At 38.6% G+C, this 22,708-nt stretch overlaps 1 protein-coding gene across 4 annotated transcripts in view; it reads left to right on the top strand.

Moving 5' to 3' along the window:
* Positions 1–22,708, top strand: part of ITPR2 (inositol 1,4,5-trisphosphate receptor type 2) — a 501,416-nt gene that overhangs the window by 114,193 nt on the left and 364,515 nt on the right. For all 4 annotated transcript variants that reach the window (XM_003265625.4, XM_030804417.1, XM_030804419.1 and 1 more), the window contains 4 exons: positions 593–691; positions 1,000–1,083; positions 1,390–1,536; positions 5,577–5,672. In XM_003265625.4, coding sequence (XP_003265673.2) covers positions 593–691; positions 1,000–1,083; positions 1,390–1,536; positions 5,577–5,672 — 426 coding nt within the window. The remainder of the gene's footprint in view (positions 1–592; positions 692–999; positions 1,084–1,389; positions 1,537–5,576; positions 5,673–22,708) is intronic.

Here is a 22,708-nt window from a genome sequence, read left to right on the forward strand (position 1 = left end):
TTTAAGATATGAGTGAATCAGATGCCCAAGGCTCAAACACAAAACATATTTCCACAAGGTCATACCTAATCCTGCATTTCCTGAATCGAGCTGACATTAGAATTTTTAATACACTTCTGAGACTATGGGAAGATCAAATTTACTCATCTCTTATTGCAAAGATAATACAAGTGTATAACATTTTCTGCTTGCTTTTGCAGTGGTTCTAATATTTGGATAGATTACTTTTTTTTGGTGGCAGATGCATTTACTCTTTCTGTTGTGCTTGTGGCATAAGACCTCCTGGGGAGGGATAATGGCCTATTTATTGACTTTAAGGAAGCCCTAACTGAAATGGGAGATTAATATGAAAAAGATCCACACTAGCTTTATGAATCCAGACTGATAGGCACTATGGGACATGGTTATATGATCATTTATTAGAAGATATTTTACCTCAAAGAGAAAAAGAATTGTATGAAAATTTGTGTGAAGTATAAAAACACCAGATGTCAGATCAATAATGCGGACTCCTGTGCAGTTATTTTTAGCTTCAAATATAGCACCAAAGATCCATGCAATGTCTCAGATGTGATTTATTTCTGCTTCCTAGATTGTTGTAGGAGATAAAGTTGTTTTGATGCCTGTGAATGCAGGGCAGCCACTACATGCCAGCAACATAGAGCTTCTTGATAACCCAGGGTGTAAAGAGGTAAGTTCAAGTGGAAAAGGAATGAATGTGTTGATTTTTCTCATGAGACAGAGGGAGAAAAAAGTAATATAGTTTCTTTCATTGTTTTCATGAGCATAATCCCAGTTATTCTAATTAATATCCCTAAGGTACATATAGCTGTGATTAGTTATTGCTATTTTTGGATGGTCTCTCAAAGATACTTGTGTTGAGCTATATACTTCATTATCCAAAATTGTCTTTAATTTCCTTTTACTAGTTGAACTAATAATTTCTGATAGAGAATGGAATCTGTAGTCTTAAAACTTTGAACATTTCTTCATTAATAGGTGAATGCTGTTAATTGCAATACCAGCTGGAAAATCACTTTATTCATGAAATATAGTTCCTATCGAGAGGATGTATTAAAAGGAGTAAGTATGTGCTACATAGGACATTTGCTGGGAGAAATGAAGGTAGTCTTACTGAAATTCTAGATGCAAAACCTATGTATTCACTGGTGTTCATAATTTAGAATGTGACTACACATGTTAATACTTACTCTAAGTGTTTTACTGAATTTCCCCCCCACATTTTTAAATGTTTAAATAAGCATTAAATAAACTTAAATAAGTATTAAAAGTCAAATAGCTAGCAGAGGGGCCCAGAGTATCAAAACCAGAAAGAGACACCTGCTTCTCACATCTGTTTGTTCAGATGTCTCTTGACCTTTTTTCTAGGGGGACGTTGTTAGATTGTTTCATGCGGAACAAGAGAAGTTTTTGACTTGTGATGAATATGAGAAAAAACAGCACATTTTCCTTCGTACGACCTTGCGCCAATCAGCTACTTCTGCTACTAGTTCTAAAGCACTCTGGGAAATAGAGGTATGTAAATGTTTTTTGGCACTTAATAAATATTTAGATCAAAAAGACAAGATCCACTGGGCTGGTTGTTTTATTTATAGGCATCATTTATGATAGAATCATAACATAGAATAACTTTTGTGAACCGACTTGTGCCTATTCATTGCTGTGACCAATTTGAAAGGAAACTGTTTCCTAAGCCTGTCTTCTCTGTGGTAGCTCTCATTTTCTCTCTCTCCTTCTTTGTCAAGCGCGCACACACACATACACACACACACACACACATTTAAAAAGGGTACATTACGATCTTACTTTTAACAAATCAGTTGTGAAATGTCAAGACTAGTTAGACTGAAGACCATGTGCCTCAAATGGCACTGGAGTCAAGATGGAGTAGAATGCCTCACTTTGAGGAAGGTTGAAGCCAGAACTACTCAGTCCCTGAGGAGAACAATGTTCATTTCTTCTGCAGATGCCATTTCTATTGAAATCAGGAGACCCATAGTTAAGAATTCATTCATCTTTTTAAAAGTATCACTTAAATGTGGAACATGGTAGAGTAATTAAGGAAATGTAATCTATGGATTTTTCCTTAAAGGATCTTTTTATATGTGGAGGAGATAAGATCTACAGAATTGCCTATGAACAAGAGATTTACTAAACATCTAAGCCACTAGCTGTGGTTCTCAACCATTTCAAATTCTTCACCTGCCCCCAATTTTAAAACATATGTTTAGTGACACCCCTTTAATATTCTAGAATGAAATTTATAGGTAATATTATTTATATACTAATAGGTAGAATTAGTATAATGCTCAAATTCTAACATAAAGAATAAATAAAAAGAAAATACTTTATAATAAAATAATATGTATTTCAACATGAGAATGACTATCTAAAAGATATAATATTTATGCCCTCTTGGATGGATATGTTTGGATTTGAGAGGAGTGGTTAAAGAAGAGGATCAGAAGACAGCCCATACCAGTACAGGAAAATGAAAAAGCAAAGGTAAATTTGGGCCCTTGAATGATAACGAGTGTTAGGAGACGTAATAATGGAGCAAACTGAAAAACAGAGAGATAACCATAATCAAAGTAGGGATAATACTTTAGGCAAATTACCGACGAGATGCAGAAAATGAGGAAGTAAGATGCCTCTGCAAATGAGCTGAGCCTTATTTATAAATATGACACTAAAAAAGAACTAAGTTTATGACATGGTTTAGAATGGAGATGAAATAGTACAAAAGAACTTATCTTCTATCTTGAAACTCCACAACATACTGAGGAATAATTTCAGTCGCTAGCATGCAGATGGACTTTGGAGACCATAACCATCAACAGGTGATGGAACTGAGAAGCTCTGGGGGAAACAGCTATGACTGAAGCTAATAACACACGAGGCTGCATGAAACCCCTCCCAGAAGTCTACCTCATTCATAAGAGTAAAACTGAAAAATAACAGGCAATCCTAAAATAAATACATAATTAAAGCATGCATTTTCACACCGTAAAGTTAATATTTTGCTTTTTAAAAATTAAAAAAATATAGAGGTAGCAATAAGATGAGATATTATTTCAAACTCTGTTAATGAAATACAGTGAGTTACCTGCATTTGATGTGTCTCTGCTTATTGAATATTGGTTCTGAGTCTGTTAAAAGGAGTTTTGAAAATTCTCTCATATTTTTGCTTTTAGTTTTATAGCTTTTGCTGTAACTACCACTGCAGTGAACCCTTTCCATCAAAATGCATAGTTGGAAATGCTGTGACACATTGAACAGAATAGAGAGCGAATAAATTGTTTAATAATTTTGAGATGTCTTTACTTCATTTAAACGTACCTCACTATAATGAATTTCATGTAACTTGATGTAAAATGCTTTTATCTGCTGATGTACCAAAGTATTGCCAGTTTATATTGGTGGTAGGCTTATTTCTGTTTGAGATTTGAAGGATGCAGGCTTCAGGACGTTTCTCTATTGTGTGCTGTCACAGTTGGGCTTTAGTGAGGAAGCCTGAGGACTGTGCTTACCCAGCATGGGCATCAGGTGTTTCAAGCAAGAGGGAAATTACGTTCAACATGATTGGAAGGGCTGGGGAGGAAACGTGGAGTGGCAGAAATGGGCTTATCTGAATGCAGATAAGCAATGCAATGACTGCTCCTCCTCTGAGCCTGCAGGCCTCTGCTCACATGCTGAGGGGTCCTCACCCACGCACCTTGTAGGAGCGGGCACTAGTCAGCTGCTCCCACTGTTACTGCAGCCCAAAGAGGAGTCTCTCTTCTACTGTCCTCTGCTTTTCATTCTAACGGGGATGTCCTGAGAGCCCTGCTGGGTGAGGCTTTCAGCCCCTGTGATGCAGGGGAGCACTTAGCAGGGTGGGGCTGGTCCTGAGGGCCACACACAGTGTTGATCACATTCTGGAATTCCCTGTAAATTGCAGCATAGATAATATCTTGGTCACTGCATATTAAATGCCAATAGCATCCCTCCAAAATCATTGTGATAAACAAAAACACCCTCCCTTCCAAATCTCTAGAATATCCCCGCTGGGGAGCTGTACTGCCTTTGCCAGAGCCACTGATGTATATAGGAGAGTAGTTCTTAGTCTGGGATCTTCAGATTATTTGTTAACCTTAGCAATTATATACAAACCACAAAATGTGTGTGTGTGTGTGTGTGTATGTATGTATTTGAGACAAACATTAGATTTTATCGGATTCTGGCAGATATCTCTGCCTCCCTTTAAAGGTTTAAGAGTTCAAACACTGACAAGATCACAGTGGCCAGTGTGATTAGCAAAGGATTTGTGGAAGAAACGTGATGTGAGAATTTGAAGGATAGGTGAGCTTTTGGCCACAGAGGGAGTGTTTTGTAAGACCTCCAGGACTTTGAAGTATTTTCATAATTATTATCTTATCTGAGTTATGAGAGTATGGGAAGACAGTTGCTGGAGTCTAGCAAAAGGCATCAGCAAGTGAAGTGTATTAACATACAGAATTCGCAGTTACAGCAGGAGCCAAAGGGTGGTCAGTACCAGCAAAAAGAACGTAATGTGCTGAGGGAGAGTCATGAAAGTTATCCTAGCACTCTGATATGCCTCATGATATTTCATCTTCACAACAATCCTGTGAATCAACCCATTTTGTACACGAAGAAATAAGGCTCAAAGATGTTAAATTCCTTTCTGTGGTCATACCCCAGTAACTGCTGGGCCTGAGACTCACATGCCTGAGTCTGAGTGTAAAACCCGAGCTTTCTGCTGCCCCATCCTGCCTGTCATAACCAGGTGTGTCAGAGCTTCTACTGCGTTCATTCCCAGTGAGCCTAGGGGCTCAGCATCTGGGCAAGGCCAATTCAAAGACAGGTATCAAAAGACATGCTGTCAATAAAAAGCATGCATGGAAAGGGCTAAGAATTAAGTAGTTTAGACCTTAGGCCTTGACCTTTGTGATTCTCTCTTCCAATCTGCGTGGCTGTCTTTCTCATACTCCAGGTTTCAGCTCACATGACATCACCAAATGGCCCATACTCATGATGGTCATATCTAAAGTTGCCTTCCCTAGTTACTCAATCATGGACTTCCCCTGTGTTGTTTCTGGCACTTGTCAAATCTTACTTATTTCTTTGTTCGCTGGCTCTCTCTTTTCCATTAGAATAGAAGCTCTAGCTTTATCCACTGCTGTGTTTCTCTTCTCTTGAAGGTACTTGGCACATAGTGGGCTCTTAATGCAATCTGCCAAGTAAATGTTTGAAAAACAAAGGGAAGAAAATCTCAGTATTTCCACTTTGGTCTTGGAAACGTGTCTTTCTGAGTAAAGCTGTGTTTGCAGATGTGAGGCACGAGTGTCATGCATGCACGAGTTAACAACTGTTATAACATGTCTCTTGCTCATTTATGGGGAATTTTGTTTTTCTGCCACATGATACTCCCATGGAAACATATATTAAGTTTGACAGATCAGCACTAACAGGAGGGCAGGCATGTAAACTGTTGGCATTTGCTTGCCAGGAACATAAATATTGTTTTGCCATTACTATCACTGCTCTCTTTGTAGGTGGTTCATCATGACCCATGCCGTGGGGGTGCAGGACAGTGGAACAGCTTGTTCAGATTTAAACATCTTGCAACTGGAAACTATTTAGCTGCAGAGGTAAGACTAATGGATAAAGTGGTATTAAGTTTCTGACTCTGAATCAGTGAAAGAGGCAATTGGGTTCTCCACAAGACATTGTATTTGTAGGAACAGTCATTATACAAATTTGATTGTTGCTTCTAGTGTTTTGGATTGGCATATAAATTATTTTTAAAATGTAAATGTTAGAGTATTACAAATTAAGACAACAACGATAATAACAACAAAAATTCTGCAGTTGGTTTACTGGAAGGCCAACTGGAATGGGGCATCTGATTTGCATATGTATGTGATGTGGCCTAAAATTTTCTATTTAGCTTCACCCTTTCGGAATGTCTGCATCATAGATATGATCAGTTCATTGCTCGTGTCATATAGCCTAGCTAGCTGTGGGTTCATCTGCAGTGGCCTCTTGCACTGTGGGTGGCTTTTATTGTTCAAATCATTGGGAAGGAAAATGTTTTCTTCTTAAAACTGTCAATAAAAATGGTAAAAACATACAAAAGCTTTTTCTTTATCCACTAAAAGTATGTTGACAGACAGATATGCAGGATAGGTAGAAATAACATCACGGAGGTTTTACAAATGTTTTAATTAAAGTTTGGTTATCTGATTTAAAAATAATTTTGAGGCCGGGCACGGTGGCTCACGCTTGTAATCCCAGCACTTTGGGAGGCTGAGGCGGGTGGATCACGAGGTCAGGAGATTGAGACCACGGTGAAACCCCATCTCTACTAAAAAAAAAAAATACAAAAAAATTAGCCGGGCGTGGTGGCGGGCGCCTGTAGTCCCAGCTACTCGGAGAGGCTGAGGCAGGAGAATGCCGTGAACCCCGGGGGGCGGAGCCTGCAGTGAGCTGAGATCGCGCCACTGCACTCCAGCCTGGGCGACAGAGACTCTGTCTCAAAAAAAAATAAATAAATAAAATAAAATAAAATAAAAATAATTTTGAAGCTAGTCTTTTCCAGATGTATGAAAATTTCCATTCATGGAACTGTGCTGGGCACTTAGAAAGCATTTGATGACTACTTTGTAAATGGATAGAGGATGGGAAGAAGGAGATTTCAGGATTTGTATGTGAGAGGCATTTGGAGACATATTGGGCAAATTAATCACACTACACTCCAATTTCTTCTTCTGGAAAATGGGGATAATCAAATATATTTCTAATTCTCTTAACTTATTAGAATTAAATGAGGCAAAGTGCTTGCAGAAGTTGTGGCTTATGGTAAGCACAGGGTAAGTGATGTTGGCATGACTAATTTTTGTTTTTGAGACAGAGTCTTGCCCTGTTGCCCAGGCTGGAGTGCTGCGATGCACTCAACCTGTGCCTCCCAGGTTCAAGCAATCCTCTTGCCTCAGCCTCCTGAGTAGCTGGGACTACAGGTTCACGCCACCATGCCTGGCTATGTTTTATATTTTTAGTAGAGAAGGGGTTTTGCCATGTTGGCCAGGCTGGTCTCAGACTCCTGGACTCAAGCGCCTGCCTCGGCCTCCCAAAGTCCTGGGATTATAGGCATGAACCACTGTGCCCAGCGTAATTTTATGTGATAAACAGGAATTATTTTTACTTTTTTAAGTATCTAACACATTATTTAGTGCTCAACTAGATGAAATACAGCTTTGCAATTTACAGTCTGTTTATAGCATAAATGTTTTAAAGTAACCCTTTTGAAAAACAACTCATTGAAGCAAGAATCATTAGTAAGGTAGAGAACCTTGTCTAAAATAAAAATTACAAAAGCCTAACTAGATATCCTATAAAAGATAAGAAATTAGGATTAAAAATCTCTGGGATCTTATGTTAGTGGCTCTTTTCCCCAATTCACTTTTCAAGCAAATCTACTGATGTGCTGTACAAAACTGACATGATGTACATGTATATTACTAATTTTCTTTGTTAATTTCTATAATTAAAATATGTATCATTTGATGCATTCAGATGATTAGATTTTTAAGAATTAAATTGTTCATTAACCTTAGCGAAGATCCAAGACTTCAATATATACACGAATTAATTAAAAATGGAGAAGTAGAAAGCAATTCATTCCTTGAAATGATTTGAAAGACTCTCTTTCATCCTGTCTCTAGAGAATGCAGCTTTAAATGCCAGGTGCCGTCTCATCCATTAAAGAATCTGGTGTATTTAGAGGACCTTTTCTTTGACCTTTAATACTTTAGATAACATCTTTTTTATGGTCTAGTAGGAGGGGGAAAATTAAGTATTAAGTACATATCTGAAAATTGAAAGCTAGGAATTTATTTTATGCTGATTTTAACTAGTATAACAGAATGGGTGCTCTGTGTAGTGTTCTAATATCAAAATAGCAATCATAGCCTCAAAATCCTGGCATCCATACATTGGTGTTTTGTATCTTCTATGTCAGTTGGGACAAAATCCTGGTGTGCTCATATTTCAGGATGCTTGTTCTTACTGGTGTGAAAGTGTCTAGAGGTGTGGCCAAATCACAATGATTTCTAGTCCAGGAACAGCTGGTAACTGACAGCAGTTGAGAAGCAATGATTACACTTTTATCATTTTGCTTTCTAAAAATGCCCAGGTCTTTATTTCTTTCTTAAACTTTTTAATTTTTATGGGTACATAGTATATGTATATACTTATGGAGCACATGTGATGTCTTGATACAGGCATACAATGTGTAATAATCACATAGGGTATTTGGGATATTGGTCACCTCAAGCATTTATCATTTCTTTGTATTAGGAACATTCCAATTCTACTCTTTTAGTTATTTTAAAATATACAATAAATTATTGTTAACTGTGTAGTTACCCTATTGGGCTATGAAATTCTAGGTCTTACTCCTTCTATCGAACTATATTTTTGTACCCATTAATCACCTCTACCTTTTCTCTCCCTCCCTGCCACCCTTCCTAGCCTCTGGTAACCATCCTTCTACTCCCTAGCTTCATAAGTTCAATTGTTTTAATTTTTAGCTCCCACATATGAGTGAGAACATGTGAAATTTGTCATTCTGCGCCTGGCTGATTTCACTTAACATAATGTCCTCCAGTTTTATCCATATTGTTGCAAATGACAGGATCTCATTCTTTTTTTATGGCTGAATAATATTCCACTGTGAACAGGTACTACATTTTCTTTATCCTTTCGTCTGTTGATGTATACTTAGGTTGATTCCAAATCTTGGCTATTGTGCATAGTGCTGTAATAAACATAGGAATGCAGGTACCTCTTCCATATACTGATTTCCTTCCTTTTGGGTGTATACCTAGCGGTAGGATTGCCAGATCATATGGTAGCTCTATTTTTAGTTTTTTGAGGAACCGCCATACTGTTCTCTATAGTGGCTGCACTAATTTACATTCCTACCAACTATGTGAGGGTTCCCCTTTCTCCACATCTTCATCAGCATTTGTTATTACCTTTCTTTTGGATAACAGTCATTTTAACTGGGGTGAGATGATATTTTGTTGTAGTTTTGGTTGGCGTTTCTCTGATGATTATGATGTTAAGCATTTTTTTATATATTTGTTTGCCATTTGCATGTCTTCTTTTGAGAAATTTCTATTCAGATCTTTTACTCATTTTTAAATCAGATTATTAGTTTTTTTTTTGTCTATTGTGTTGTTTTAGCTCCTTATATATTCTGGTTATTAATCTCTTGTAAAAAAATGCCCAGGTTGGCCAGGCGCGGTGGCTAACATCTGTATTCCCAGCACTTTAGGAGGCTGAGGTGGGTGGATCACCTGAGGTGAGGAGTTCAAGACTAGCCTGGCCAACATGGTGAAACCCTGTCTCTACAAAAATACAAAAATTAGCCAGGCATGATGGCGGGTGCCTGTAATCCCAGCTACTTGGGAGGCAGAGGTGGGAGAATTGCTTGAACCTGGGAGGTGGAGGTTGCAGTGAGCCAAGATTGTGCCATTGCACTTCAGCCTGGGTGAAAGAACAAGACTCTGTCTCAAAAAATAAAATAAAATAGCCCAGGTTTTTAATTTCAAAGCATTAGTCATGTCATTCAAGTAGGACGGGGGTTCTCTATCATTTGAGTGACAACCTCCTAGAATTATTTGTTTTATTACACTGTACCCTTATTCTTAAGTGATAAAGGCTCCATGGCACAGATTTATTTTACTTGTTCAGTTTTCTCTTTAATTACTAGATATTATTTTTAAAAAGACACATATTGGGATGTGGGGAATGCAAGAATTGGGAATGACTATTTTTAGAATTCATAAATTGCAAACATAGTCTTTAGGATTTCATGCAAGCTTCAATATATGTTTCTTCAGTGCCTGGTAAATGCACAGCATGGTAGACTGCTGCAGGTACGGCAAAGGAAGCTGAGGACTCAGTCTTTGCCTTCAAAGAATGGAGCTTCTAGTTTGGAAGACAACGCGGCACAGTCAGGGAGGGCTAATTATATGTGCAGGTAGAATTGGGTCATATTCCAATGAGAGAATCTGGAGTGAGGTTAGTTGAAGATTCTTGCTTGGGGCAAACTAGTTCTCAAAGAAAATAATAGACATGGACTGTTAGAGAAATAAAAGGGCAGTCCTGTGTAAGTCGCTAAGGAGGCGCATCAGAGATACGGAATGTCCAAATCATACATAGACAATATTAAAACTGAGGCCCAGCCCAAGGAAGGTGTTGTGAAAGGAATGACTGAGTGACAGGTCTCCTTGCTTTAAGATTTTGAATGAAGGGTTTGACTTTTATCTAGTTTGTAATAGGAATGAAGTTTGAGGAAGTTTATCTTGGTAGCTACCTCGAGGCTGGGACTGATCAGCTACTAGCAGGCCTTTGGTAGAGATCAGTGGTGTCATTAAAAAAATCCCAGTACAGTGTGATAAATTTATGATAGCAATATGAATAGTGGCGTGCTTATGAATAGTGGCCCACACTTTTCTCAGGGGGTCTCAGGGATGTGCAAGGAATGGTCAGGAGATCAGAGGCATTGCTGCTTGATGAATGAGTAAGGCACATGGGGAAAAGGGAGAAAGGGCGTTCAGACAGCGAGGGCAGCTTGTACACAAGAAAGGAGGTGTGTAGTGCCATACAAACGAGTTTCATATGTAGGACTTGTGAGTTTGGAAGTAATGCTAAAAGGTGAGAGGGAAGCGATGGGGCCAGAAGTGTAGTGCAGCTGATCAGTTCAGGCCATACGTATTAAGGAGAATGGGTTTAACTTTAAAGTACAGAGGCGTATAATAAATAAATTTGTGATTAAAGAAGACCACTCCAGAGTTGTACTGTCTAATATAGTAGTTTCTAGCCACATGTTGGCTATTAAATTAAAATTAATATTATCAAAATTAAATAAAATTTAAAAGTCAGTTTCTCATTCACAACAGCCACGTTTCAAGTTGCTCAACAGCTACGCCACATGAAATAATGCACATTTCCAAAGAGACAGTTGTAGTGGCCAGCACTGCTCTGGAGCCTTTGTGAAGTGAATAGAAGAAATTGAATCTAGAGGCAGTGAGGCCAGATAAGAGTCTGATCTGCTGCTTTCTACATTTTCTTTCTTTGCCATCTGGTGGAAGTTTTGCCTGTCTACAAACAAATAAGGTAGTCGTCTTTAAAAGGGCTATATTACAATCTTTAACAAAGAAAATTATTTTGCATTACTTGACCTATATTGCTTTGGAAAGGTCATCAACAGTTTTTGCTTTAGTAATTTTGAGGACCTGAACCAAGGGAGAGGCTTTGGTAATGGTGAGGAAGGGAAGGGTTGAAGGCATTCTTGGGAGGCAGAACTGATGCAGTGGTAAAGGATTCTGGCTTTGGAGAACTAGTGATGTCATTCACCAAATTAGGGAAAATGAGAAGAGGTGCCAAACTGATGAGGGAAATAATCCATTCAAATTCGATTATGCTTATAAAATGTCTGGGTGAAGTTGTCCACTAGGGAAGATTTCAAAACGTCTGGAAGTTTGGGGATTGACCAGTGTTAGATTCGGGTTTTCAGAGTGCAGGTAAGATCATTAGGGAGTAGAAAGAGAGTGGGAGGGTGTTTGAAGGTAGAATCATGAGGAAATTATCTCTGAAGGATGAGGGAGAGACTGGGAGCCTGAGAAGCCAGAAGCACCTGGAAAATCAAACGGGCTGAATTACAGATGCCAAGCGAGGGAGGAGAGAACTTCACAAAGGAGGGAGTGCTACTAAACAGGCCAGAAACAAATCTGTTTACATCAGCTGGCAAGAATGCAATCATTTAGCCGGGCGCGGTGGCTCACGCTTGTAATCCCAGCACTTTGGGAGGCCGAGGCGGGCGGATCACGAGGTCGGGAGATCGAGACCACGGTGAAACCCCGTCTCTACTAAAAATACAGAAAAATTAGCCGGGCGTGGTGGCGGGCGCCTGTAGTCCCAGCTACTCGGAGAGGCTGAGGCAGGAGAATGGCGTGAACCTGGGAGGCGGAGCTTGCAGTGAGCCGGGATTGCGCCACTGCACTCCAGCCTGGGCCACAGAGCGAGACTCCGTCTCAAAAAAAAAAAAAAAAAAAAAAAAAAAAGAATGCAATCATTTGTTACTTTATGGGGAACATTTTTTTTTTTTTTTTTTGAGACGGAGTCTCGCTCTGTCGCCCAGGCTGGAGTGCAGTGGCGCAATCTCGGCTCACTGCAAGCTCCGCCTCCCGGATTCCCGCCATTCTCCTGCCTCAGCCTCCTGAGTAGCTGGGACTACAGGCGCCCGCCACCACGCCCGGCTAATTTTTTGTATTTTTAGTAGAGACGGGGTTTCACCGTGGTCTCGATCTCCCAACCTCGTGATCCGCCCACCTCGGCCTCCCAAAGTGCTGGGATTACAAGTGTGAGCCACCAAGCCCGGCCTATGGGGAACATTTTTTAGTGGAAACCAGAAAACAGGAGTGGAGAAATGACCAGGAAGCCAGGAAGCAGAAGTGGGTGCAGACTGAGTTTTCATAGCACGGCTGTGAAAAGGGGAAGCAGAGTAGTAGGCCAGGGAAAATTAAGAGTCCTATTAGATGATTTTTATAAAACGTATTTTTAAAAATGAGATGGTTGAGGATGCTGCTGTTTTTGCATTAAAGGGAAGTACCTAGCAGTGCGGCTAGATATTGCAGAGTATTAACCTTTTTTCCCATGACCTTTCCAACTTTAACAGACATATTTATAATTTAAAATATTACTTTCATGTGCTGTAGGCATTCCTGGTAAATTGGATTATGTAATTCTTTAATTGCCTTTGAGTTTTTGGTGTTTATATTGGCCAGTGTGACAGAGCCTAGCATAGTGGGAAAAAAATCCCACGCATACTGTTTACAATCTGTCTGACTTTAAGCAAATATTTAACCCCTCTGGACCTGAGTTCCTTTGTGTGTAAAAAAGTTAATCGAACTATATTTTTGTACCCATTAATTTGTCATTCTGTGCCTGGCTTAAGTATTATACTGTATAAAAAGTATACTGTATAAAAAGTGAAGAATGTATATTATATAGTATTATTCTGGAATTAAAGAAGATAGGGGATGTACAGCACCTTGTACATGAGAGGTATACAATAAATATTAAGTCCGTTTGCTTTCTTGGAGAGGAAGCAGAGAGAAAATGCAGAGTAGTGTTTTATTATTATTATCATTATTAATAACTGGCATGTCTTAGATAAGTTAAGGAGGGTAAGTATATAGGGGCAAAGTTTAGTTATTTAATATGTTTATCTGGAAAAGATTACTACAATGCTTTGACATAGGAAACACTGCCTCATGGAGCCACTGAAAATCCTTCCAATAATATCTCATGATCTGTTGTATAGTTCCTATGTCGGGTATAACACACAGCCAGCCAGTCACTTCCATGATTTATAAATAGACATTTTGGGTGACATTACTCTTAATCAACTGGGCAAAGTATGCTAAATGCTTATCTAGGAGAACAGCTGAAAAGACTATCCATGACTTGGATTATTAGTATATTTTTTAACATATATTGCTTTTATTTCTCTAAGTTCTTTAGATAAATTTTTCTAAAGCAGAAATGAAGTTTCTTTTGAATAACTTGAAATAGTTTTTTTGTGGTCTATACATTTGAGTTTAACTCACGCTATTGTGTAACAACTTAAATTGTGGTCTTTTAAATAATATAGAGCAGTTAGAATTCATTGAGCATTTTAGAATTTTACAAGCCTTTGATTCTGGATAATGCCACAGTTATTCTCCGTAAACCTGTTGAGATATTTCAGAAATCCCCCACTTAGGGAGGAAATGTTTATAGCATTTCTTTGGGCTTATCACAGTTCACAGTTAGCTATGCATTTGTTTGTTACCTGTTGTGTGTATTGTGTGTATCTATTCAATGGCTATTTTGTTCCCTGCAATGAAAGGCCTGTATCTGTTTTGCTCATTGCTGGACACCTTGTGCCTAGAAGAGTGCCTGACACTTAATTTGCCTTCAGTAACTGTTGGATGATTGAATGAATGAATCACAGGGACTATGACTGTTGTTATAAATCCAATAGTTTTACTTTACAGAAAAATAAATCCAGGCTCACAGAGGTGATTTATTTTGTTAAAATCAAAAAAACGATATAATGAAAGTATTAGGAATGAATGCTCTCAACTGAGGGTAACGATGGCAATGTCTGGAGACATTTTTATTTTCACAGTTGGGGAATGGGAGCTGCTATTTGTTGTCACAGTTAGGGAATGGGATGTAGCTAAACATCCTACTATACACAGGACAGCCCCTCACAACAAAGAATTATCAGGTTCAAGATACCAGTAGTGCTAAGGGTTGAGAACCCTGATCTGTATTATACTGAAAGTATACATTTATTGAATGCCTACTAGGTAGAAGTACTACTTTGACATTGTGAAGAAAACAGAGATGATTAACACATGGTCCTTGTCCTCTAAGAGCTGGCAATTTAGATTAACTCAATCTCTGGGACATTGAGATCTCTTTTGCCATTGTTTCCACCATACATGCACATCTGAGATAAATGGTTGTATGTAATGTCTAATTGTTAACATCTGTAGGTGACCATGCTAAGTCTCACAGTAAGTTTAAAGAACTGCAACCTTAAATCTAAGCACAAATTAGATAAAAAGATCTAAAATTTACTTATAGATACAGTGCCCAAGTATGATACTCTATTTTAACCAGCACTTAACTGGATGGTTTAGTTATTCAGAAAAATGTAATAAGCCTAATTATTTATGTGGAAGTGAAGGGGGCACTATCCGAAGGAAATCAGACCATTTGATATGCTGGAAATTCCGTAGTTGAATTATATAGAGAAAACACGTATGTTGCAAGCTATTTAAGAATAGCATCTTTTTTTCTGGTGAATTGCAGAAAACACCTAGGAACTAGGATAATGATACAAGATTTAACATGGTTTAAGTTTTATTCTGCAAGATAGTAAAGCGAACCAAGGGTTAGAAATGGTCCTTTATTCAATGTAAAGTTACCCAACAGGATAGTTTAGGGATTTGGATTAATTTTAAAGAAATACTCAGTGCTAGACTGTAGTCCCAGCACTTTGGGAGGCCAAGGTGGGCAGATCACTTGAGGTCAGGAGTTCAAGACCAGCCTGGCCAATATGGTGAAATCCCCTTCTCTACTAAAAATACAAAAATTAACCAGGCATGGTGGCACATGCCTGTAGCCCCAGCTACTCAGGAGGCTGAGGCAGGAGAATCGCTTGAACCCAGGAGGTGGAGGTTGCAGTGAGCCGAGATCCCACCACTGCACTACAGCCTGGGTGACAGAGTGAGAGTCCATCTCAAAATAAAAGGAAAAAAAAAAAAAGAAAAAAAACACACCAACCCCCCCCCCCCCCCCCCCCCAAAAAAAAAACCAAAGCAAACCAAAAACCTCAGTGCTAGAAACCTATGGATAAAATGTGGAACAAAGTATCTAATTATGAACAAGATAAAGATTTTTGATCTTATGAAGTAATACAGAGCATATTATTAGACCCTTTCTCTTGCAATGTCGTTTCTGTTGGGCATATATGTAGTTAGGTGGCATGAGGGGAAGGTAAATATACACTGATATTTTTGACACAGCTGTCCACACACTCATCGACACTTTGTCGTAGATATTTTACTTGTATTATTATTGTAGTGGTTCAGGCAAGTTCACAACTATGTCTGTGGGGGAGAAAGTAATTTTACCATATTTTGCATAGGAAAATATGGGGACCTCAGTAAATGGTTCTTCAACAGTTGTGGGAAGAATTATATATCAACCTTCACAAGTTCTGATCTGATGCTTCCTACATTTTCTTTCTTTGGATATTACTAAAGCAAAAACTTTTGATGATCTTTCCAAAGCAATATAGATCAAGTACTGCATAATAATGTCATTTATTCAGGATTGGAATAAAAGCCCTTTTAAAGATCACTAGCTTATTTGTTTGTAGATAGGCAAAACTTCCACCAGATGGCAGTAAACACTTATTTCCTGACTATTCAATAGCCTGTGGATTTAATTAATTAGCTAGAAACTCAGTACTCAAGAAACTCTATAATAGCATAGGATTTTATGACTATTGGGGCTGTAGTTTTAAATGTCTCTATGTTTAGTTCTCTCTCAAATGTATCAGCCATAGTATGTGAAAAGGGCCTGGTTTGTATGCATGTGTATGTATACATAAATACAGTAGACGAACATACAGACCAGACTCTATACATACGAATAAAATGTTACATATCAAAATATAGAAATTGTACCTGACACACATATACACCCAGTAAAGGTTCTTTTCTTTTCTTTCTTTTTTTTTTTTTTTTTTTTTTGAGATGGAGGCTCACTCTGTCGCCCAGGCTGGAGTGCAGTGGCGCGATCTCTGCTCACTGCAAGCTCCGCCTCCTGGGTTCAGGCCATTCTCCTGGCTCAGCCTCCCAAGTAGCTGGGACTACAGGCGCCTGCAACCACGCCCGGCTAATTTTTTATATTTTTAGTAGAGACGGAGTTTCACCGTGTTAGCCAGGACGATCTCGATCTCCTGACTTTGTGATCTGCCCGCCTGGGCCTCCCAAAGTGCTGGGATTACAGGCGTGAGCCACCGCGCCTGGCCGGTTATTTTCTCTCCTTTCTTTTCTAGGCTTATCAATCAGAATAATAGATTTGTCCTGAAATGCCAGTCATTGGAAAGAGGAACATATAATTATTGAAAAATACACACATGATAAGTTTATGATTTCAGTGTTATATATAATAAAAATTGATCAAAACACATTTCACTGTAAAAAAAAAGTAAAGCTTCTCTTTTAAGAAAATAAATAGGTATTATGGACTTAAAAACTTCTGGTCTGCTTCTTGCTATTGTGTTAGATGGAAGGGTGCAGTTGTTTTTTAATTGACTGTGGTACAATCATGACTTTCACTGCCTAGGTATTTATGATGTTTCTCTCTCTCTATCATTTTGCACCACACCTGACTTCTTTATATTCCTCTTTGGCCATTTAATTGAAGATTGTCTTCAAAGATTAGTAATGGGTCTCTATATTCCCTCTCTGTCACTCACTGCCGTGGCTGCAGTGGACCCTTGCCTTTGATCTTGGATATGCCATTGCCATACAAAATCAATAAATTTATCTAAAATTTAATTGTTTCCTTGCAAAAGAGTGATTTTTCTTAGTTCATAGTTAAAGACGTGAGAGTCACGATAAACATTTTTCTCTCTCAGTTTACACATTCAGATTCTATTGTCTCTGCAAAATCTTTCGCATCCACTTTCTCCTTTTTATTCCAGCATTATTATCTTCATTTGGGTTCACTCACCTCTTCCTTGGACCACTGCCCTTAGTTACTTTCCCTTTTTCATCCTCTGTCCCCTTGCATCATCTGAATATGGATGCAAACTCTCTAGCCGGTCCTTTAAAGGCCTGGATGGTCTGGGCTGACCCTCCCTTCCCTGCTTGCATCACACCACTCTGCTTTATGGAGGCAGGAGGGAAGCAGCGTGCTACAGGAACTGAAAGATGTGGCTTTGGAGCCCTCAGACCTGTGCTTGCCCATGCTGCCACTCCCCAGTGGTGTGACTTTGCATAAAGCACTTCAGTTGATGTGCTCCAAGTGCCTCGTCTGTAAACTGTGTTAAGAATCTTGTCTTATAGTATAATTGTAAGGTTAAATGAATTAACCTTTAAAAGCATATAAAAAAGTATTTCCTAAGTGACACTGATGGGTCTTCTCCAAAGAAGTCTCATTTTTCTCATCTGTATGGCAGTGATCCCTCCAGCCTTGCTGCCTTCTTCACTCCCTGGTTCCTGCTCTGCCAGTTAAAATTCTACCCATCCTTCAAGGCTTATCTCAAATGCTACCTTCTCCATGAATAATTTGTGAATAAATTTGCCCACCACAGATCCCTCCTTCCTCTGACCTATATTATTTATAAATTATTCATTCCTGTCTTATGTCCCTTGTCACATTTTATTTTGTATTTCAGCTGTCTGTATTTATGTCTTATTTTCCCTCCTAGGTTGTAATGTCTTATGGTCAGGGACCATATTCTCTTTGTCTTTGCTAAAATACCATATGCTGCAATGCTTTGCCCACTATAGATGCTCTATTAATATTTATTGAATAAATGATTGAATGGCATATTAGCTCTCCAATGCCAGATTTATAATTTATTTTTTTAATATAAAGACTTTAAATCCTAAAAGACCTCCATATGACCATGTCTTTTTCCTCCTTCTTTAAAAGATAATTTTTTTCTATTCATTTTTAGTCTCTTACTTTAAGAATTACTGCTATTATCCTATTTAGAGATGAGAAACAGCAGTATAATTTAAAGCATATATTTATTTGGCCTTTTTTTATTTTTTTTTTTTCTGAGACGGAGTCTCGCTCTGTGGCCCAGGCTGGAGTGCAGTGGCGCAATCTCGGCTCACTGCAAGCTCCGCCTCCCGGGTTCAAGCAATTCTCCTGCCTCAACCTCTCTGAGTAGCTGGGACTACAGGTACCCGCCACCACGTCTGGCTAATTTTTTTGTATTTTTAGTAGAGACGGGGTTTCACCGTGGTCTCGATCTCCTGACCTCGTGATCCGCCCGCCTCGGCCTCCCAAAGTGCTGGGATTACAAGCGTGAGCCACTGCGCCCGGCCTTCATTATTGTTATCATTATACTTTATTGAGTTTACTGAGGTAATCTATGTTAATTATTTAAAAAATCATATTGCAGCCTGAGAGACACAGATGAGGCAAAATCTAACTGATTGGCACCATCTGTAGTTTTGCTGCCAAAGATTTGAATATGTAAAATTTATTGACATAGAGTCATGGTTTAGTGATAGTCTTTTTCTCATTTTGCAGATGAGGACACTGAATTCCATGGGCATTAGGCCACCTTTCCTAAAGACGCTGGTGTTTCCCTATAGAGTAGAGACGGGAATCTCCTTCCCCAGACAGCTAGTCAGGGACGGGTAATCCTAAGCGGGGGAAATAGGTAAAGACTGATTTTAGAAGGTAACATTGTCTTTGGGGTAGAATATATGATCTAAGTTTCAGAGGGCATAAATTATTTTATTTTGTGTTTGACTTAGGTACATTAATTCCTGTTTTTGTGCATGTTTTAGTGAGGAATATGTCATGGTTTCCAGCATTGAATTTAAAGTATCTGTAATAAACATTCTAATGTGTATTGAGTGAAAACTTGGGCCATAAGGTATATCCTTGGTCGAACATGTTGCATATCATTTGGATATAATTTAGCTAAAATTTTAGTATGGATTTTTTTTTAATTTAAAAGAAAAGTTGAAATTTTTCAAGTAGAAAATAAATTTTTTAAAAAGCTATGGTGAAACTTGACTAAAATAGATGAATAAATTTCTTCTGGACACCATGCTAGAATTTTCTTTACTAACAAGTGAAAATGTGTTTCTTTAATCAGAAGAAAGGAGGCCAGTTAACTCACTCTTTGCCCTCCACCTTTCACTCTTGCATTCTAAAAGCAGGATTAAATCCCGTTTTGGAACTAGTTCTGTTACTCATAATTCAAGGGAACTTAAGGAATCTGAGGGAAAGTCTGGGTCTCTGTAGACAAAGGCCAGCCTCAAGTCCCCTCAATGGCTGTCCCAGCATTAACAGGTGACCTGTATCTTCTTACCCTCCTTGTGTGTCAGTTCTGAAAACTGAAAGACTGCTGTCATGAAACTCTTGGGCTGGGTACCGCTTTCCATCCATACTCCCTTCCCTCACACTCCTACTCATTTTCTGATTTGTTTCACCATAGTGTAGTTTTGTTTGTTCGTTTATTTCATTTAAATGGAATCATGCAGTACGTTGTTTTTTGTGTGTGCCTTCATCCACTTAATGTTTTTGAGATTCATTCTTGGTTGTCGCTTGCATGAGAAGCTCATCATGTTCATTGCCGAGTACTACTCCATTGTTTGAATATACCACATTTAGTTTATCATTCTTCTCTTACATGACATGCTTTTAAAATCTTAGCCTAATTTCTGGCTCTGTTTTACATCCCTACCACTGTTTTCTCTGCCTTTTCCCCTTATCATCTTCAAATGAATGTGTCAATCTTTTGTGGTTGATTTCAATGGATAGAGTAACCTCTGCATACACAATTCTTTCTTCAGCTGAGGAAAATTTTATCTTCTATTATCTTTGATTATTGCTTGTGTTCCACTTATTCTCTCTTCCATTTGAGAGCTCTGGTCCATCATTAGTTGGTTGTCTCTTTTCTGGTTGTCTGTGACCATTTTCTTTTTCCTAATTATCATTTCTGGATACCTTCCTTCTGTATGGAGGGATAGCTGCTAAGCTGCTCATCCTCTGCATTGCTGATTTTCTGTAACTATGCTATTAGTGCTAGTGTGGACTTTAATTTTGTATTTATGTTTTCATGTATATTGAAATATGAAGAAATTCCATAACTTCTGTTATATTATTTATATTATTATTTTATTATTTATATATTATTATTATTATAATTATTTTGAGACAGAGTCTCACTTTGTCATCCAGGCTGGAGTGCAGTGGCGAAATCTCAGCCTCTGCCTCCTGGGTTCAAGCAATTCTCATGCCTCAGCCTCCCAAGTAGCTGGAATTACAAGTGCACACCACCATGCCCAGCTAATTTTTGTATTTTTAGTAGAGTTGGGGTTTTACCATGTTGGCCAGGATGATCTCGAACTCCTGATCTTAGGTAATCCACCCACCTTGGCCTCCCAAAGTGCTGGGATTAAAGGCATTAGCCACCACACCCGGCCACATATTGTTTCTATGCTATCATTTTAGCTCTTTATGTTATTTTGTTGCCTTTATGTAAAGGTCATGTTTACTTGTACTTTCCTGAGAATGCCGAACCATTTCCTGAAAATTCATTTTGCATCATATCATAGGAAATGTTGAGAAAGACTCTGAAGGAATCTCCCTTGTTCTAACTTAGTGTTGCATCAGTCCTACTTTGTTTTTTCCTTCCGTTCTTCTTTCCTTGTTATCCTCAGATGAGTGAGCTCTGCACAGAACCAGAGGGTAGAGTGGATTGTCCTTTTGTTCCATTTTTAAATTCTCTAGTATGAAAATTCAATCCTCTTTCTAAATGTTCAGCTGCAGGGCTGGCTAATGGGTGCATTTGCAGTGCAGTTCCCAGATTGAGCAGACATCGACTCTGTGGATTCTATGGACTCTACGCACCTGGGCTCAACGGCAGTTGCTTCTGTGTCCTACCCCTTTGCTATTTCTGCATCATCATGCAATGCCGTTCCAGCATACAGCATTCCTTTTCTCTGTTCACACCGTGCTTCTCAGAAAGGCCTTAGCCATCATCTTTTCCCTCCACTTTCTGCCCACTTGTTTTCTGAGCATCTCTTTGGTCATGTAAAGACAGAGACAGGTAGCAGACTAGGGAAGCAGTTTTCTGCGTAATTTCATGGCAGCTTGCCAGTGATAGAGAAACCCTTCTCTATAGGTTTTTGGTCGGTAAATTCTCTGGGTTTCTACGTCAGCGTTCAAACTGACTCAGTATCTTCTTATCTTTGTTTACGTGGCCACTAGCTTAAAGAGACGTTGAAGTTTGCCACATGGTAAAAATTGCGTCATTATCTGCCTGTCCCCAAGAACTATCTACTTTATAATTAGCATCAGTTCATTGAAGATTTGGAATTTAGGTTGTTTTTTCAGCCTTAGTTCTTAATGAGATTGGGAGTTCTTTTCCTTTCATTTTGGTTTGCTTTTGTTTTTTTCAGAACCCTCATTGGTATTTAGTGATAATTTGGAAGGGGCAATTCTCAGAGCTGCTAGATAAATGGTATTATGAGAAAGACTCCTAACCTTACATTTTAAATGATAACTTTACTGGGATTGTGCATTGTATACACCAGTTGATTCACATTAAAATGATTAAATTCAATCGGACAACTTGATGTTTCAAGAAACACACCTCATACATCTATTGCTTTATGAGTGATCAACTATTTCAGAAAAACTAAGAATCGCTTTGAGACTGTAAGGAGAAGTGGGAGTGAGGAGTCATGGATTTCCACCAGCCGGATGATGCAAGGGTTCGTACTCAGCACGTCCAGAACTCATCTTTGTCATCAGATTGGCCCCAAAATGCCACTATCCAAGCCCGAAGACATGTGTTTGTTGGTTTCAGTAGTCCTCATGGATTTGCTCACATATCTGATACGTAGCTCCTCTTTTGCTCGGTTTTGTTTCCTTTTCCTTGTGTACGTAACATGTAAAACATGATCTCAAATCATCAATGTCCCACTGTTTTTTTTTTTTTTTTAAATTTGTGTCTGAGTTATTGGTAAATGGCAGTTTTTGCGGAGGGTAAAATGGTGAGCTCTATTGAATATTTTTCCAGAGGAGGCGATATTGTCAATTCTTACTTCTTCAAAGATGTCAACAGTTCTGATATAAACCAAGGCAATGAACTTGGCATGTTAGCTTTTGTCTCCTGCAACTAGGGTTTGATGGTAGTATTTCAAATTGTCATATTTACTAATAGTTTCTTTCTTAGCATCTTTTTATATTAAACTTAGTTGAGGATAGAATAATTAATTGAATTGAAGATTAATGGTCTTGTTAATGTGCTTTTCATAGCAATGAAAAACTAAATTTTCCTTTGTTT

This window comes from Nomascus leucogenys, chromosome 23 (assembly GCF_006542625.1).
Source record: "Nomascus leucogenys isolate Asia chromosome 23, Asia_NLE_v1, whole genome shotgun sequence".
In the NCBI taxonomy this organism is placed as follows: Eukaryota; Metazoa; Chordata; class Mammalia; order Primates; family Hylobatidae; genus Nomascus; species Nomascus leucogenys.